The 18354-nt window shown below is 51.3% G+C and overlaps 2 protein-coding genes across 3 annotated transcripts; both read left to right on the top strand.

Moving 5' to 3' along the window:
- The first annotated feature begins 47 nt into the window (after positions 1 to 47).
- Positions 48 to 3109, top strand: LOC122193502 (prolactin-releasing peptide receptor-like). Its single transcript, XM_042894312.1, has 3 exons — positions 48 to 375; positions 532 to 1040; positions 2347 to 3109. The coding sequence occupies exons 2-3, from the start codon at positions 634 to 636 to the stop codon at positions 2972 to 2974; spliced, it is 1035 nt and encodes a 344-aa protein (XP_042750246.1). The 5' UTR covers positions 48 to 375; positions 532 to 633; the 3' UTR covers positions 2975 to 3109.
- A 1855-nt stretch (positions 3110 to 4964) lies between these two features.
- RAB11FIP1 (RAB11 family interacting protein 1) lies at positions 4965 to 17875 on the top strand. Of its 2 annotated transcripts, XM_042894310.1 has the most exons (6): positions 4965 to 5311; positions 8562 to 9004; positions 9609 to 10395; positions 11319 to 13178; positions 13790 to 13895; positions 14896 to 17875. In XM_042894310.1, the coding sequence occupies exons 1-6, from the start codon at positions 4965 to 4967 to the stop codon at positions 15112 to 15114; spliced, it is 3762 nt and encodes a 1253-aa protein (XP_042750244.1). In that variant the 3' UTR covers positions 15115 to 17875. The 2 variants fall into 2 exon arrangements, with proteins under 2 accessions (XP_042750244.1, XP_042750245.1); XM_042894311.1 differs by lacking the exon at positions 11319 to 13178.
- Positions 17876 to 18354: the final 479 nt, after the last annotated feature.

An 18354-nucleotide genomic window follows, 5' to 3' on the forward strand; every position in this document is an offset into this window, starting at 1 on the left:
CCTCCTTCCCTCCTCCCCCCGGCTCCTCTCTTTCCCTTTGCGGCTGATTGAACGAAAGTCCGGCGTGGCTTCGGGGAGGACGGCGGGTTACCCTCAGTGCAGCCTCTCGGATCGCAGCAGAGGAACGGTGCAGCCCGGCTGCTGCCAGCGCTGACGTTTGGATTGCCTGGCTAATCTCGTTACGGGGACGGATGAGCGGAGTGCAGGCGCGCAGGGCTGCAACAGTGCAAAAGTAGCAGAGCATCCTTATTCGTTTACCCATTAACGTCCTTTGTGATTTCCAGAAGCATTAGGAGCTCCTTTCTGGAGGAGCTGCGATTCCCTCCTGCAGTGCTGCCGGAGTGCTCCGTGTTCTGCTGCTGAGCTTGGGCTGAGGTGAGTGCATCCCTCCCAGCTTTGGGGCCAGAGCTCCTCTTTCTCCTTTCTCTTCCCTCCGTGGAGCTGTTCCACTTTGTGCTGCCATCCCTGAGGGGCTGCTTGCTGGCACTGCCTCTCTTCTGATCCCCTTGCACACCATTTCCTTGCCAGCAGGCTGCAGCGGAGAACTCCCAGGCTCAGGGCATGTCCATGGGAGCCACCTGAGCCATTGGGTTTTGGGGTCCTGGGATATCCTACAGCCCCCCCAAAGAGGCCATGGAGCCCGGTGGCGATGGTGCCAATGCCAGCTCCTCTGGGCTGGCCCTGCAGAGCCGCCCCAACGGCAGCACACAGTTCACTGGGGTGCAGCTCATCCAGTCCTTCAAGCCCCTCATCATCCCCTGCTATGCCCTGGTGGTCCTGATTGGCATCTTCGGCAACTACCTGCTGCTCTACGTCATCTGCAAGAGTAAGAAGATGCACAACGTCACCAATTTCTTCATTGGGAACCTGGCCTTCTCGGACATGTTGATGTGTGCCACCTGCGTGCCCTTCACCCTGGCGTACGCCTTCAACCCGCAGGGATGGATTTTTGGGAAGTTCCTGTGCTACTTTGTATTCCTGATGCAGCCCATGACAGTCTATGTCTCTGTGTTCACACTCACAGCCATCGCAGTTGACAGGTAAGGGGACATGGGGGTGGCACGGGGTCCCCACCATGGGCAGGATGGGGCTGATGCTGCTTGGTGGTGCAGCTCAGGGTGTTCAGTGCTGGGCACAGAGCTGGAAAAGGAAAATCCCAGGGCTTCTGCTGCACGGGTGCTACAGAAGAGCTGCTGTTTGATGGGTTCATACTCCCAGCTGTAGCACTTCTGGTGCTGTTTGCACTACGCAGTGGGCAATGCTACCAGACTGGGTGTGGGCATCCAGGGGCTTTGTCACTGGGCAGCAGTGCCCCTGCTCTGAGCTCAGGCTGGATGTTGCCTTCTCTGGTGGATGCCTGTGGTTTAGAAATGTACAGATTTGCCCCCAAATAAAAGTTCCATGGACCCAAAACGGGAGGCTGTGCCGTCCCAGCAACTTCACTGTGCTCAAATCAATGGTGGTGGCACTGCTGTGACTGTGCCAATGGAGCTGACGCCTGGGTCTGCAATGTTCCCATGCCACCAGCTCTATCGTGAGCACAGCAGGGATGGGCTCCAGCAAAGTGCCCTAGCGCAGCCTTCTTCCTCCACCTCAGAGCAGAGAGATTTTCCTCCCGGGTTTTCATCCTTTGTTGCACCAATTTGCATCAAAATTACATTGTGTTCTGTCACCTGGATGGAGAGTGCTTGTGCTTTCTGAAACGGACACAGGCAGGACCTGATGGTAGTGGGGGGGAGGAGGAGGGAATGTATGAAAACTGTGTTTCCATAAATACATGGCTTCATCAGAGAAGCTGCACAAGCCAGGCAGAGCCCAAACCACTGATATTGGGGGAGAGAGCCCTAGAGCAAAGGGGAAAGGCAGAACCAAGGGAGGATGAGGTGGAATAGCTGAGAAAACTCTGTGGAGCTGAGCTCCTGTGCTGGTGGATTTGAAGTATAACTTGCATGAGCTTGCCCTGTTCTTTTGCTCTTCATCAAAGCCGCTTTTTTGGGGGATGGAAGCAGAAATTTGAGCTCTTCCTACTACAGAGGCATCCACGGTCCTCACCATGAATCATTGCTGAGCTTCATCTTGTGTGGTTTCATCCCAGTCCCTTTGGCTGTGGCACACCCTGGCTGGAGCTCTGCTGCACTCCCAGCCCATGCCCAGCTCAGTGGCTGTGCCCTGACCGCAGGCAGAGGGTTCAGTTTCTCCCTCAGTGAGGCACAGCTGTCATGCAGCATAGAATGGGAAGGAGCCACGTGAAATCCCAGCCTTGCCGTGATGATGATCTGGGGTGGGAAACGCACCCTAACCTTCCATCCCCACACATTAAGGGCTATGGGGTGCTCTCTTTCATAGGTACTATGCCACTGTGCACCCTCTGAAGAAGCGCCTGTCGCTCACCAGCTGCATCTACGTGGTGGGGGCCATCTGGCTGCTGTCCTGTGCTCTGGTGGCCCCTGCTGTGGCCCACACGTACCATGTGGAGTTCCAGCAGCAGGGCTTTGCCATCTGCGAGGAGTTCTGGATGGAGCAGGAGGAGCAGCGCCTGGCCTACGCCTACAGCACGCTGATTGTCACCTACATCCTGCCTCTCTCTGCTGTCTCCCTGTCTTACCTGTGCATCTCTGTGAAGCTGCGGAACCGCGTGGTGCCCGGGCATCCCACGCAGAGCCAAGCTCAGTCTGACCGCTTGAGGAAGAGGAAGATTTTCCGCCTCATCGTGCTGGTGGTGGCTGCTTTCGGGGTGTGCTGGCTGCCCATCCACGTCTTCAACATCATCCGTGACATCGACATCGACCTCATCGACAAGCATTATTTCCTGCTCATCCAGCTGCTGTGCCACTGGTTTGCTATGAGCTCCGCCTGCTGCAACCCTTTCCTCTACGCCTGGCTGCACGACCGCTTCCGTGGGGAGCTGCGCAAGATGTTCTCCTGCGAGCCACGAATCCTCCCAGCCAGCCACTGTGCTGCTGCTGTGCTCTGAGCTTGGCTCCGGCACTGGGGTGTTGTAGTCCTGAATGAATGAAATAAGGCCCTGGGAAAGCCAGGAGGAGTTTGGTTGGGTTGTAATTAGCTGCCTGTCGCGTTAATTTAATAGCATGACTTCCATTAAATCCAGGATTGGGTGTTGAGAATGGAATTTTGCATGAGGTGGTCACACCTGGCGTGTCTCTATGCGTACCAGCAAGCTGGCAGTGTGTGCCCTGCATGCATGGAGCTGTGCTCGGGGTCATGGAATCATGGAGTCATAGGGTCATTTGAGCTGGAAGGGATCCTTAAAGGCCATCTGGTCCAACTCCCCTGCCATGAACTGGGGTGCCCACAGCTCCATCAGATGCTCAGAGCCCCATGCTGACTGACCTTGAATGTCTCTAGGTTGCACCTCTCTGGATGACCTGTGCCAGCACCTCCCCACCCTTGCTGTAAGCAGCTTTTTCCTTATACTCAGCCTAAATCTCCCTCTTTTAGCTTGAAACTGTTTCCCTTTGTCCTGTCACAACAGACCCTGCTGAAGCGTTGGTCCCCATCTTCCTTCCAGCCCTGTTGGGTACCAAAAGGTGCTCTCAGGTGCAGCTCCTTGTCCCTACAACCCACACCGTTGGAGCTGTCCCCATTCCAGGCAGCTGTGGGCAGCAGAAGCCATGCTGACCCTTCCCTGGCTCATTTGGCCACTGCCTGGGTGCAATTTGCTGTGGGCTTGAGCCTCAATTTGCACCGCCTGTGATTGCACATTGTGTACCTAATGGAGCTGGCTATTTATAGCTGATGGGTTCTGCTCTCCAAGGCAGGGACACAGCTCCGAAACTGCTGTTTTCATACTTAATTCCAGCTGCTGGAGGGGCTGTGCTCAGCCATGGCCCAGAGGGGAGGGCAGAAGTGTGGGCACAGGTGGGGCGACCCATGTGCAGCCTGGGGGCAGAATCTGGGGGTAAAATAGGTAGTGGGGATGGATAGTATGGGGGTCAATGTGGGGCTCACAGCCCAGGTGGGTTCTGGGGGTGGAGGAGGAAGAAAAGGAGGAGAAATAGGTGCTCCTGGTGGCAGGGATGGGTGAAGAAGGGGTTGGATACATTCCTGCATGCACCTGTGCATAAACATATTCCTGTGAGGACATGTGTACCTATACACACACCCCTATATGCACACACACACATACCTGTGCCCTTTACGAACATCTGTATGCACACACATGCACACCTGTCCACACACACCTGTACTCAAACACACGTGTACTCGCACATCTTTATATGCAAACACCTGCACACACACCTCTATATGCACTCACACACCTGCACACACACCTGCACTCACACACCTCTATATGCACTCACACACCTGCACACACCTCTATATGCACACACCTGCACTCATACACCTCTATATGCACTCACACACCTCTATATGCACACACACACCTGCAATCACACACCTCCATATGCACATACCTGCACACACACACCTCTATATGCACTCACACACCTGCACACACACACCTGCACACACCTCTATATGCACACACACCTGCACTCATACACCTTTATATGCACACACACACCTCTATATGCACACACCTGCACACACACACCTTTGTATGCACACACCTGCACACACACACACTTTTATATGCACACACCTGCACTCACACATCTCTATATGCACACACACACACCTCTATATGCACACATACACCTCTATATGCACACACCTGCACTCACACACCTCTATATGCACACACCTGCACTCACACACCTTTATATGCACACACACCTTTATATGCACACACATCTCTATATGCACTCACACACTTTATATGCACACACCTGCACACCGCACTATCAGGCCCCGCCCACAACGAGGCCACACCCCCTTTCGCCAAGCCCCGCCCACACCGCATATCTCGCGAGATCGAGGGCGTGGCTCACGCCACACCGCGTCGGGAGCTTCCGGCTCCTCATCGCTCCGCACCGCCCGCCATGGCGGCGGCGGCGGCGGCCCCTCGCTGGGTGCCGACCCACGTCCAGGTGACGGTGCTTCAGGCGCGGGGGCTGCGCTCCAAAGCGGCCGATGGGCACGGCGGCAGCGATGCTTACGCCGTCATGGCGTTGGGCCGCGTCAAGTTCTCCACGTCGGTGGCGGAGCGATGCCAGGGGCAGCCGTTGTGGAGGGAGGAGGCGACGTTCGAACTGCCGCCGCCGCCTCGACCCGCAGCGCTGCGCCTCACCGTGCTGCACCGAGCGCTCGTCGGCCTCGATAAGTTCCTGGGCCGCGCCGAAGTCGATCTGGCGGCGCTGAGGGAGGACGGAGGGCGGAGGCATTGCAGGTGAGGGGACGGAGAGACCGGCGGTGGCACTGCGGGCTGCGGGGGGGGGGGGTGTCGGTGGGAGGAGCATCAGCGGGTTTGATGATGACACCGAGCTAAGTGGTGGGCATGAGGCGATGGGATGCCGTTCAGAGGGACCTCAGTAGGCTTGGAGGATGAACCTCAACACGGCAGAGTGCAAGGTTTGGCACTTGGGCCGGAGGGATGGCAGGCATCAATACGGACTGGAAGGAGCAGTCCTTGAGAGCAGCCCTGCAGAGAACGACCTGGGGTCTTGATGGGTGAAAAGCTTAACATGAGCCAGCAGTGTGTGATTACAGCTCAGAAAGCAAATGGGATCCTGGGCCCCATCAGCAGAGAGGGGGCAGCAGGGACAGGGAGGCGATCATCCCCCTCTGCTCTGCTCCTGTGAAGCCCCATCTGCAGCACTGCGTCCAGGGCTGGAGACCCCAGGACAGGAAGGACAGGGAGCTGCTGGAGAGGGTGCAGAGGAGCCACAAAGATGGTCAGGGGGCTGGAGCACCTCCAGTATGAAGTCAGGCTGAGGGAGTTGGGCTTGTTCAGCCTGGAGAAAAGAAGGTTGTGGGGTGACCTCACTGCAGCCTTCAGTACCTAAAGGGAGCCTACAAACAGGAGGGGAGTCAACTCTTGGAAAGGGGAGATGACAGCAGGACAAGGGGAAATGGTTTGATGTTGAGGAGGGAAGATTGAGGATGAATGTCAGGGGGAAGTTCTTTGCCATGAGAGCAGTGAGGTGCTGGAACAGCTGCCCAGAGAGGCTGTGATGCCCCGTCCATCCCTGGAGGTGTTCAAGGCCAGGTTGGATGGGGCCCTGGGCAGCCTGGGCTGGTGTTAAATGGGGAGGTTGGTGGCACTGCGTGTGGCAGGGGGTTGGAGATTTGTGATCCTTGAGGTCACTTCTAACCCTGGTGATTCTGTGAAGGCTCCCAAGGGGCTCTTGAAGGGATTTGAGTGGTTCTGGGCGCCCTTTAGGGGGGAGCTGAGGGTGGTGCTGGGAATGCATGAGGGAACGCTGGCATCCATCCTGTAGGGCTGCATTGGGATCTGATGATATGGGGGGCAATGGGGATCTGAGCCCCGCTGCTGTGGCACTGCTGGTAATCCGAGCGATCACCTCAGGGCTGTGCTCAGCTTTCCTCTTTAAATATTTACACGTGAGAGCCAGCAGGTCACGGTGAGAGGGAGGAAGTTATCTGGAGAAGCTCTGTGTGTTGGCAGCACATTGTTCATCCAGTTCCAATCCCCTGCTATGTGCAGGGTCGCCAACCAGCAGACCAGGCTGCCCAGAGCCACATCCAGCCTGGCCTTGAATGCCTCCAGAGACATCCACAACCTCCTTGGGCAACCTGTTCCAGCGCCTCACCACCCTCTGGGTGAAAAACTTCCTCCTAATATCCAACCCAAACCTCCCCTGTCTCAGTTGAGACTTAGTTCAGGCAGGGAACGAAAGCGCAGTGCTGCCAGCACGCATGGATTTGTCTTAATGAATGCTTAGCAGAGCTTAATCGCGTGTAAGAGCAGATAATTCGGCGTTATATGGGCTCATGTCACTGCTGGCTGTTAGGCTCTGAGCAGGAAGGTGTCTCCTTTAATAGGCTGTGCAGCTCTGTGTCATACTTACACCTTTGGACGTACACAGCAGTGCGGTGTCCTGAAAGCCCTGGGGTGGTTCCTGGAGCTTGGGACAGCACCAGCACTTTGTGATGTGGTTTGAGAACAGCACTGAGTCACCTTCCTCCTGTGCTGTTCACACCGGTTTGGTCAGAGCCAGGTCTGGGTCGTGTTTGTTAACAAAGCTTGTGAAGTCCTAATTAGCACATAGCTGTCATTAGGGGCTGTGTCAGGCTGTAATGTGTTTACATGCAGAGCCTCGTGCTTACAGCCAGCGAGTTGGCATGGGCTCCTTTCTTTGTGTTGGGACCAAGGGAGAAGCATGGAAAAATGTTACTTTGGTGCTCCTGGGAAAACTGATGGTATTCCCCATCATTAGCATTGATTTGCTCTTGCTTTCCTGTTTGCAGCCTGTTCCTTCCACCATCACGTAGCTGCTGTGATGGCATAGAGCATCAGGGGCTGCTGCTGAGCCCTGTGCTGTGACCTGGGTGCTGGCCAGAGCCACTGCTTGTGTTTTGGAGTGGCTGACAGCGCTGGTTGTTTGCAGCTAAAATTTGCCTGTGCAATACAGGTAGCTTCTAGAAACTACACGATGCAGAGCAAAGTCTGCCCTGTACTTTGCTGGGATCAAGCATGGGCACAGAGGGCTGTCCAGGGAGGTTCCAGCTTCCCACAGCCTTCGCTCATTCACTTCTGCTTTGTTTTGTTCATCAGAGCAAATTGCTTTTTCTTATTCTCCTCCACACAAAGTACTGAAGTGTGAACTCGATGGAGTTCTGCCCTTTGCAAGGCAGTGTCAGTGTTCTCCAGGCGTCCTTTCTATCAACTCAGTGGAGGGAGGACGCCTGCAGCTCTCTCAGTAGACACAAAATAAACAAATACTTTGGCATGCAGCACTGATAACCTCCCTTCTCTGGCACTACTGTGCTTTGAATGTCATTGAGGGGGACATAAGGAGCAGGAATTGAGCAAGTGCAGTGCAGGCAGGTGCTGGGTTTGCAGCTTGGTTCCCATTCTGTGCTGTGTTTCAGAAGGGAATAAGGCTCTGCCTGGAGCAGATCTCATGGTTTGACCCAGTTGCTCTCTCACAGAGCTGAGTGGCAGTCCCAGCCGTTCTGTAACTCTTGTTTTGGATCTTGCTGTGTTGATTAGGGGTTCTTTAGCTTAAGAAGCATTACCATAGCTGCTGAAAAGGAGCTGGAATGAATGGTATGAGGGTGTGGGAGGCATGCGTAACCTTTCTGGTACAGTGTCAGCAGCTCCCTTTGCACCCACTTCAAAGCCTTAAATCTGTGAATTTCAGGAAGCCTGAAGAAAGTACAGGAAAAAAAGTGGCAGAGCTGACCCATGTCAATTCCATGTGTTGTTTGTGATCCCAAACAAGAAGACAAATTTCACTAACAACTTTCTCTTCATAATAAGAAGTGTTTTCCTGTGGGTTCTGGGATGGTGACGTCATTGTAAGATTAAAGGTTTTGCTTTTTTTTCTGCACTGTAGGCTTTTTGCATTCTTACAGCACCTCCTGTTAAGTTCTCAGTGTGTCTGGGGGTCGCTCACATCGTTGGTCCTCAACCATGTCTTGTTGAGGATAGAAATCTCCTTGTTTTTTTGCAGGTGGTACAAACTGCGCTCCAAACCAGGGAAAAAGGAAAAGGAGAGAGGGGAGATCGAAGTAGACATCCAGTTCATGAGGAGCAACTTGACTGCCAGCATGTTTGATCTGTCCATGAAGGACAAGGCCCGCTCCCCATTTGGCAAACTCAAGGACAAGCTGAAGGGGAAGCGGAGCAGTGGGTTCTCTGACACAGCCTCAGCCATCGTGCCCAACACGACGCACTCCCCTGCCGACAGCGAAGATGAAGCATCTGAGAAGGAAAAGAAGAAATCCAAATTCAAAACGCTGTTTTCCAAACCTGGCCTCCAGAAGACTTCCCTCTCCCAGTCCATGTCGGTGCTGCCCACACCTCAACCCGTGGCTGCCAGGGTGAGGCTCAGGCCCACGGATTTCCAGCCGCAGTGGGATGATGAGGATTCGGAGACCTCTCCAACCTCGGAAGGTGAGTGTGTACCCTGCATGCATGGGGCTGTGCTCAGAGCCATGAGAGGTACTGGAACAGGCTGCCCAGAGAGGCTGTGGATGCCCTGTCCTTGGAGGTGTTCAAGTCCAGGTTGGATGGGGCCCTGGGCAGCCTGGTTTAGCATTAAATGTGGAGGTTGGTGGCCCTGCGTGTGGCAGGGGGTTGGAGATTCATGATCCTTGAGGTCCCTTCCAACCCTGGTCATTCTGTGAGTCATAGAGGCGTTTGAGTTGGAAGGGACCTTTAAAGGCCATCTGGTCCAACTACCCTGCGATGAACAGGGGCACCACAGTTCCATCAGGGTGCTCAGAGCAGCATCCAGCCTGACCTGGAACTTCTGCAGGTACAGACATTCTCAGCTAACCTTATCTTGGGCTGGCTTAGCAGCCGTGAGCCTAACCTGCAGTGGTGTGGTTCCATAGTGGATATCTGGTGGTTGTAGGTGCTGAGAAGCTGCGTGCAGAGGGCTGGCAGCACTGAGGGACCCAGAGGAGTCACACTCATGTAGCTGTGATCATTTAACGAGTTGTTAATAGCAAGCATCAGAGAAATCTTAAATTTCCCCCCATTTATTTTTTTCCAGGAACCTTTGAAATTCCCCTAGATGAGAACTCCTCTCCTTCTGTATTTAAACATCGTAAAGCAGCAACTTTGGACAGCAGGCAGCTGAACCAACCAGCTGCTGGCAACACCAAGAAAGAAGGGCTCTCTTTATTTAGCGGCCTTAAATCTAAGAACGATCCGGTTTCCAAGTCCAGTTTGTGTATCAATGGCAGTCACGTTTATATGGAAGAGAGCACCCTGAAGGACAGCACTCCAGCTTCTTCTCCCTCTCCTCGCAACTTCAGGAAGAAGCAAGTCTCTGCTTCAGAAGAGAATCTCTCTTTCAGGTCTGCTAAAGGACCTGAGGAGACGGAAAGAACGACTCCCAGCAATGCTTTGTCTGGGTCTGCATCCTTGGAGACCTTTAAAGCTATGTCTTTGCCATCGTACAAATTGCTGAGCAGTGAGGATTGTGTGGAAACCAGCATTCCTGTGAGTGTTGAAGTTACCAAAGAGAGCAAAAAAACAGACCAGAAAAAGTCTGCCTTGCTTTCTCTGGTCACGGGGAAAAAGGAAGCAGCGAAAACCAGCGATGCTGAAAGTATTCCAGACAGAACTCAGAAGGAAGAGGAAAACAAAGCCACAGAAGAGAAAAATGAACAGGAAGCCAAATGCCTTGAACCTCCAACAGATTTAAGCAGAGGAAACCCTTCGGAAGACATTCAGCCAGAAGGCTTCACAAGTAAGCAGCCATTCAACCCTTTTGATGAAGAAAGGAAACCTGAGAAAGCAGCTGCACCAGCAAAGACCAAAGCTGTCAAACCCAGGTCAGTGACTTTTGCTCCACGTGCTGACATAAATGGTGACACGCAGTGGCTGTAGGTTTGGTTAGGGTGCTTCCTACCCCAGAGCAGCACTTCTGAGCTTGATGCTGCGTGCTGCTCAGGGGGAGGGGAGTTGAAGGCTTGGAGCTAGGCATTGGTCACAGGTATTTCTTTTTTAATTTTTCAATGTGAATAATAGATTGATATAGGGATATTACCTGTGAGTGATGCCAAAATAGCAGTTCCCTGAGCACAAGCATCTTTTCACAGTCTGGGGTAAGTTTCTTGCTGGCTCCTTTTGCAGAAACTAACATTCTTCTGTCAGAGCTGCGTGGCTTGGAACACATCCAAGGGCTGAAATATCAGTTCTAACATCTCTGCTTCTCCCTTCTGTTATTTGCTGTGGTCTTCAAAAGAGTTAACCTTGGAGCCCTTCTGCTTCTGACATTCACAGCAGCAGCAAGTACATCTGGGGCATTTTGTACTCAAGGCTTTTTCGGAAATTCTGCTCCTTCATGTGTGTATGTGGTATCATATATATGTCTGTCTATATATATGTGTGTAAATACATCTGTCTTACTAATAAGGCTATGTTTTGCCTGCCTCTAACTCTCTGTTTTCAGTGCTTCTTCCTGTTTAAACATCTTGCACACGAAGTGTCTTACTAATGAAAGTGCTTGGGATGCAGAAGTTGAGGCAGTTGAGGCAACCTGAGTGTGCAGATGGCAGCAGAAGCATTTTGACATCCATCAGGTGTTTGTGAGGAGCATTTAAGCATATTTAGTCTGTTAGATAAGCTCCTGGCTCTCTTGCTGTGTAATTTATCTCCATTGTCAGGCAGTGGTGCAGTCTGGTGCTGAAGCTTGTCTGTTGCTGCCTCGTGTTGCATCCACAGGTGACATGCAAGTTTTTTGTCCCTTTTGCAGACTGGGCCTGTCTTCAGAGGAGGAAACCAAAGCCACTCTTCCTACTCTTGCACCTGATTCCCTTCCTGCTTATCTGCCTGTGCCCCACATCAGTAGTGACAACAATCCTTTTGTTCCTAAACTAGGACAGAAAGTAGCAGGCTCTGAGGGCGTTACTTCTGCATCTCTTCCTTCTCCTTTCACTGCAGAGCTTTTAAGTGGCAAGAACCCCTTTAATCCCAGCTGGGGCAGGGAGTCCCCAGCCCCGGGTTCTGACCACACTGCCATCCCTTCATCCCATCACCTTGCAGCCTCTGCTCCCAAAGGGCTCCCAAAGGTCTCTCATAGTGGCAATAATCCTTTTGCTTCTGAATGGGGCCGGGATCCTGGAGGCTGTGATGCACATGCTTCCACATCTCCTCTGCCTGCACCTTCCCTCCATTCTGGTGGTCGCTTTAATGGCAATAACCCCTTTCTACCCAAGACTGGATGGGGGGTGGATGAGCCAGGTCTCACAGCTGTCTCTGCTTCTTCCCCTGTTGCCCTTCCTGGTGATGGAGACAATTCCTCAGCAGGACTTTCTGCTGATCTGAGCTACTCTGCTGTCACTGCTTCAGGTGTGAGTGTGGCTTCAACCTGTAATGTAAATGCTGTAGCAAACCCTGCTGGCACTCTTTCTGTCAACCCTGGTGTGGCTCCAAAGAATCAGTGTGATTCTGTACAGGGGCAGGTGGGCCCTTCTTTAGATGCAAGCGAGTCAGTGCTCTTCACAGAGAACAGTGCTGAACAGTCACCTTCCTCTGAGAGTAAGCTCAAAGAGAAGCAGGAGGTGCTGAGTGAAAAGAGGAGGGAGGAGCATTCACCCACATCAGAGCCTCAGGATGCTCCTGCATCTCCAGTGCAATCTGTGAACCCAGCCCACATGCAGCCTCCTCAGGAAGCTGCAGCAGGGAGAGCTGGCAGGGAGGGGGCTGTCGCACCACAGCCTGCACCACGGCTGTCTTTAATGCAGCAATGCCCCCCAGTTCCTCAGGCTGACGAGTTAAGTGTCGGGCCTTCAGGGGAGGGCAAAGGCTCTGCATCTGGCTTTGCTTTACAGGATGAGAAAAGCCCCTGTGCTCGTGGGTCCCTCCCCCAGAACGGCTCAGTGGCAGCCCTCGTCCCACCAGTAAAGCTCAGAGCTGACAGCCTTAGCAGACGTGTGAGGAAGGAAGGGGACGAGGAGTTGTTTGATTCTCTCACGAATCTGCAGTCTGCCCTTTCAGTTACTGGAGATCACGGCGTGAGGCCGGCTGCCCTTCCTGCTATTCCTGAGGCAGGCTCTGATGATGAGCTGCAGGGTGACTGTCAGGAAAACCACGGCGTTGTTGCAGGTGATCAGGACGTTTCAGAGCCTGTAGATAGAATGCCTTTGCATGAGAACCAGAAGGAGAGCTCTGATAGCTCTGCTGCAGGCAGAGTAACCCTGTGTGCAGGAGGAGGAAGTGCTGTGCCTGTGCTGCCTGCAGGAGGGCACGGCCACGGGGTCAGTAAGCAGACACCTGACTCAGGTATGATGCCTCATTCCAGTGAGCAAAGTCATTTTGAGAAACAAGAAAGGAGTGCTGGTGCTGGGGAGCGTGCAGAGAGTGACTTCTTTGAGCCTTCTGTTCCCTCTTCTTCCCTGTCGTCTTCTTCCCAGCCTCGCTCCTCCTCTCGCTCCCTCTCCTCTGACACCCCAAGTCAGAGAGCAGAGTCTCCGAAAAAGCCAACAGCAGAGGGCTTCGCAGATAAAGCAGGAAATTCTGGCAAGAAGAAGCTTCTTCAGGCATGGGTTTCACCCTCTGAAACGTACCCTAACCAAACTCAACAGGGTGGTGAAACCGTGTCTCCTAAGCACAGGTGAGAGAACATTGAAGGCATCTCAGTGCTGAGAGCCTTGCCCTCGATGTCAGCGTTGCCTTTGATGTGAGCTTTGCCTTTTCTTGCTCTGTTAGAACCAGTGCTACGAATCCTGAGCAATAAAACACCTTCTGACACTTTATGGCACAAAATCCCATCAGATCAATTGCACTGCCTGCATGTCCCAGGAGAGCAGAAGCATTTGGTGTTTTGAAAGAACCACAGATTCATTAAGAACTCATACACTGGTGCACAGAAGATGGGAATAACTGCTGGTATTATTGCCTTCTCCTGTGGACTGACCTTGCTTTTTCCTTTGTGACATTGTTTAGGATATATTTCCCTTGTTACTGCTTCTTTATCTCCTGAAGGCTTATGGAGTTCTTTATGCCTGAAGTCAGTAAAGACAGCAGAAAGAACTGGAGTGCACTTAGAGGAGCTGAGGCAGAGATGCTTGATCTTCCCAAAGTAGAATCTTTAATCTCTGGAGTGGGAGGGAGTGCAGAGTAGGGATTTCCCCCAGTTTCTCACTGCATTTGTTTTCACTCTGAAGATGTAATGCCAGTATCAACGTACTGCTTGAATGACACGAGCCTTTTGTGATGTTACAGACTTCACCCTGTGAAACCAATGAACACCACAGCAAATAAGTCCCAAAGCAAAGACCTGAATGTCATCAGCGCTATGAATGAGAAGCTGCTGGAGATGAACATAAAGGTAAGGTGGAGAGAAGCACTTCAAACTCAGCTCCCATACACTGCTTAGGCTTGTGTCTCCTGTTTTGTATCCCTGTGCTTGTGCTCACACCATGGGGAACGTGCTGTTTCCTTTTGTCCTTAGAGGGGGGGGCATTCTTGCATCTATTTTCTTGCATCTCATCAGTAACAGCATCAGAGCCTCCTGTTTGCTCAGGGGTTTCTGAGTGGAGGGGATGGAAGGCTGCTGCCTGACTGCCCAGAGGTGAGCAGGACGTTCAGAGCTGCAGCTCTGAGTGACGCTGCTGTGCTGGTCCTGCTTGTGAGCTGCATAACTTGGATCAGCAGGAAGGACTGGACAAATTGGTCACTGTTGATAAGCAAACGTGATTAGTCTGCAAAGCTTCTTTTTGTCCTGAAGTAAGTTTGTGGATCTTAAAGATGGGGAAAAGGTATCCTTGGGGGGCTGCTGCCTTGTGATGTGTTGATTTTATATCCTCTGCTTCCTAAAAGTATCGCTGTGCAGCTTGTATAACCACTCAGATTTAATGAGTGGGTGATTCTTCTGATAATCTTGGTCTCAAATGACCTCTAAAGCTAATCCTGCAGTGCCTCCTTCCGGGACAAGTGGAAAAGAAGAAAGTTTAATTTAAATGGTAGAAACCTGTCATGTTGAAATATTTGTGGAGTTTAAGGCTGAGTTTTCCAAGTGTGTTTGTGGTGATAATCTGAAGGAAAGCGAAATGCCTGAGGCCTGTGGGAGGGTTTGTGCTGTTTCACCTGAGTTTGACCTCCCAGGTCTTCAGTGTATTTCAGGTCTGTGCAGTCATAAGGTTTCATTGAGCAGCATCCACTGAGATTGGATGTAGCTCTACAAAGGTGGGAAGCAGCAATACTTCTGAGGAGCAGCTTTGTGTTGGCAGATGGACGTGCAAGGCAGTTCCTTGCTGCCTGAACTCCAAACCATCTCTCGGACAGCATTCAGTTCTGCAGTGTGAGATGACCCTGCCTTTCTTTTGCAGAAATACAATCCTTCGGATCCTGCCTATGCTTATGCTCAGCTCACACATGATGAGCTGATCCAGCTGGTCCTGAAACAGAGGGACACAATCACCAAGAAGGATCTCCAGGTGCGTGAGCTTGAAGACTACATCGACAACTTGCTTGTCAGAGTCATGGAAGAAACCCCAAACATTCTTCGTGTTTCAACTTCTGGGAACAGAAAAGCTGGGAAGATGTAGGAGCTCTCTGGACGTCAAACAAAGGGCTGAGATCCTGCCAGCAGAGTTTGATTAATAAGGAGACGACATGAAATAGGTGACACCGCTGTGCTGCCTGCAGACAATGAGCTCTTCTGTTTCTGGCTTGAGCAGCCATCAGTTGGAGTAGTGCTTACGTCAGCTCTGGTACATGGAGCTCCAGAAGTAGAATCATTTCCCATATTTATTTTTTGGTCTTTTTCCATGATTGGGGAAGATTTGTTCAGGCATTTAACCCAAAGTCTGATTGCCACAGGAAGGATGAAGGGTTTGTTGTTGTTTTGTGTGTTTCCCTTGCCAGCAAAGCGCTGCTGATCCTTCGATGAAGATTTTTTTCACTGTTGTTTTTTGAGCAGCTTTGATAGATCAGTTACTCATCTGTCTGCACCTGAAGTTGTAGTGCAATATAAAATCTCATACAGTAGAGCTCGAGGATTTGATTTTTCCTTTTATCTTTTGACACTGGAGGAATCCAAAGAATGAATGCTTCAAGAACAGAGCCGTGTGGGCTGCATTTTAAAAGCAATTTAATGCCCTGAAACGGGGTGCGAGTTTAAACCTCAGTTTGGAAAGGAGGAAACAAAGCAAAATGAATGAGACAACACAAGCAAAGCAGTTCTCCAAGGGGAAGGCTTACAGGGTTTTAAACATGGATGCTGTGGGATGTTTGTGTTCCATAGGAATAAGGAGTAGCACTGGGTTTGGGCTGACGGTACGTTGTGGTGGAAGCTGTTCTCCTCTGGATTTAAACTGGATTCAAAGGCTGTTTGAACAGGGAAGGCAAAAGTAGTCCTGGGTTGGGGTGGATTTCTGCGTACACATGCATGGCCTGTGGCTTCTGTGTGAAAGTTCTGTGATGGTTTTGGTGTCAGACCATTGCAGTTTATTGCATGTAAGTGCCTTGAATTTTGGAGCTTACCCTGGAGCAGCCTTCAAGGGCGATCAGGCTTAAAACTCATCTCTTTTTTTTTTTTGTATCCAGCGTACAAAAGGAACCAAATTCCACTCTTCCCCTTGGGATGGGAGCAGTCAGAATATCAGCACTCAGATCCTGCTGTGTTCTTTGTGACCTGAGCTTAGAAAGGAACGAAAATTTCATGCTGCTGGCTCTGCAAGACAATCAAATATTCCTTAATTTGTGGCTTCTTTGCAGCTCAGTAGAGACAAATGCTTCTCAGCATTGCCTCAGGCAGAGAACAGCAGCACAGGGCTGTGAAGCAGCCACTGCAGCAGGCTTTCTCCACTGAAAGTTAAACATGCCCCTGTTTTTTTGTGGTCATCTCTTGTCCAAGGTCAACAAACCGAATTTCTTTGCAGCTCTTAAGTTCACCAGAGTTTGTGAATGCCTTGAAAGAAAGCTGAAATACCAAAGGAGTGTGCAGCAGAGGAACACAGTGAGCGCTCCTACCTTCTGTGGTTGAAGTAATCTATTAATTAGGTCACTTCTGATGTAGCCTGAAAGGAGTTTCTAACACAGTTTTCTTACAGCAAAGCACTTTATTGAGGGATTGATTATTAAGCTCTTAGCAATAATCTTACTAGTTTCATAAAACACTGAAAATTACTGGAGACTTCTCAAGTAAATGCTGTATTTTTGTAGTGGAAAGTAGCTAATATATTATCCTAGAGATGTTTGTTGATTGGAAAACTCCAAGCGTGCTGTTAATCACATTTTCTTTCTGTAATTGGGCGGATGGCTGAAATCAAAGCTCTCCTGACAGCTCTCCTGCATCAGAAGCTCAAATCGAGGAAAACCTTTTGCTTTAAGCATCTTTAAGAGTCTCTGAAGGCTCGAGGTGGTGCTTTTCTGTACCCTCTTCTGTGAAAGATGGCTCTGAGATGCAGAAGTTCTGAGCAGTACCTTCAGCTCCTGCAGGGCTTTGGGTGGCACCGCTCGGCGTTGCTGGGAATGGATGCTGCTCCTCGTGCCTGCAAACAGCAGCGGGGTGGAGGAGTGCTTTGCTTCCTCCCTGTGGATCTCTGGAAAGAAATGGTTCCCAATACCTCATGGATAAACTTCTAGCTTTCTGATTGTTCTGGTTTAGAGAGACAGAAAAACCAGTAGTGCCTTCAAACAACGTTAACAGTTCCAAATCACAGATGCTGCTGTTGGTAGTCATCACTGGACGCAGGCTGAGGAAGGCCTGATGTGCTTTTATGGTTCTCACTTCAGCAGTGAGGGCACTGCTGTGGTTCCTGCTGTGCTCTGTGATGCTGTGCACAGTGCTCCTGCAGTCTGGATTCCACGAAGCTTTTACAGTGGGTTTTGTACATTCCTTTTGGCTACGATGTGCATCTCGAGGTTCTGCACACAAATGAAACACTGATTAATGAGTCTCCTTAGAGACAAAGCCTTAAGACTTGTACTGTACTTTGCCAGTTACCACTTTGCCCATCGAGGTGTATGGCCTTTGCATGGTGGGTTATCTCCTGTGGTGACAGGTGCTGCTGCAGGCAGCGCTCCTGGATGAGCCACACTTCCATTCCGCAGCTGTGGAAACGTGGCACAAACCTCAGACCTCCATCTTTGGTTAGCAACACTATTTAAAGCTTTTCTTTGGTGTAAGGGGTGCTCGCCTTGATTTTAAGGGACCTAAGAATCGAGTGCATTTTCTTGTTTGATTACTGAAGGACCTGTATGTATTTTTCCGTTTATGGGGTCTGCTTTTATTTGCAGGTACTGTTTGTTTTTAACCCCCCTTTGGTTTTGTGGAACACTACAATAAAATTACTTTAATTCCAATGTTCTCATCGCTGTCTTTTTTCCTGTGTCAGAGGGAAAGGCAGCGGATGTCTGAGCGCAGCTCCACGAGCCCTTCCTCAACCTGTTTGTGATGGTCAGAGTCACCTGATTTCTGGATAACATCTCCTAATTAAGGTGTGGGATGCTGGGTATGTTCTGTCTCCTGGCAGCTGTGGGGCAGAGGGGACTTTGAAGCACGCTGCGCCTCTTGAGAACAGGTGAAAAAGGCAGCAATGGCTCAACAGTGACCCACAGCCTGAACCCACAGCCTGCGCTGCTGCAGGCAAAGCTCGGCTGCTCCTCGTGTTGAACGTCCTCGCCCTGCAGCTCCTTTATGCTGCATTCATCCCTGCCAGCTGCCCGTGATGTAAACATCTGACTGGGTGGGAAAACCTGCCGGGCGAGCTCATCACGGAGCCGAGAGTTTCTGCGAGCGGAAAATGTGCAAAAGGTCCTCGGCCGGGAGCAAAATCAGCCGC

The sequence above is a fragment of the Lagopus leucura genome, unplaced genomic scaffold, assembly GCF_019238085.1.
Source record: "Lagopus leucura isolate 7727_CA_CO unplaced genomic scaffold, USGS_WTPT01 141-5_obj-0_obj, whole genome shotgun sequence".
Classification (NCBI taxonomy): domain Eukaryota; kingdom Metazoa; phylum Chordata; class Aves; order Galliformes; family Phasianidae; genus Lagopus; species Lagopus leucura.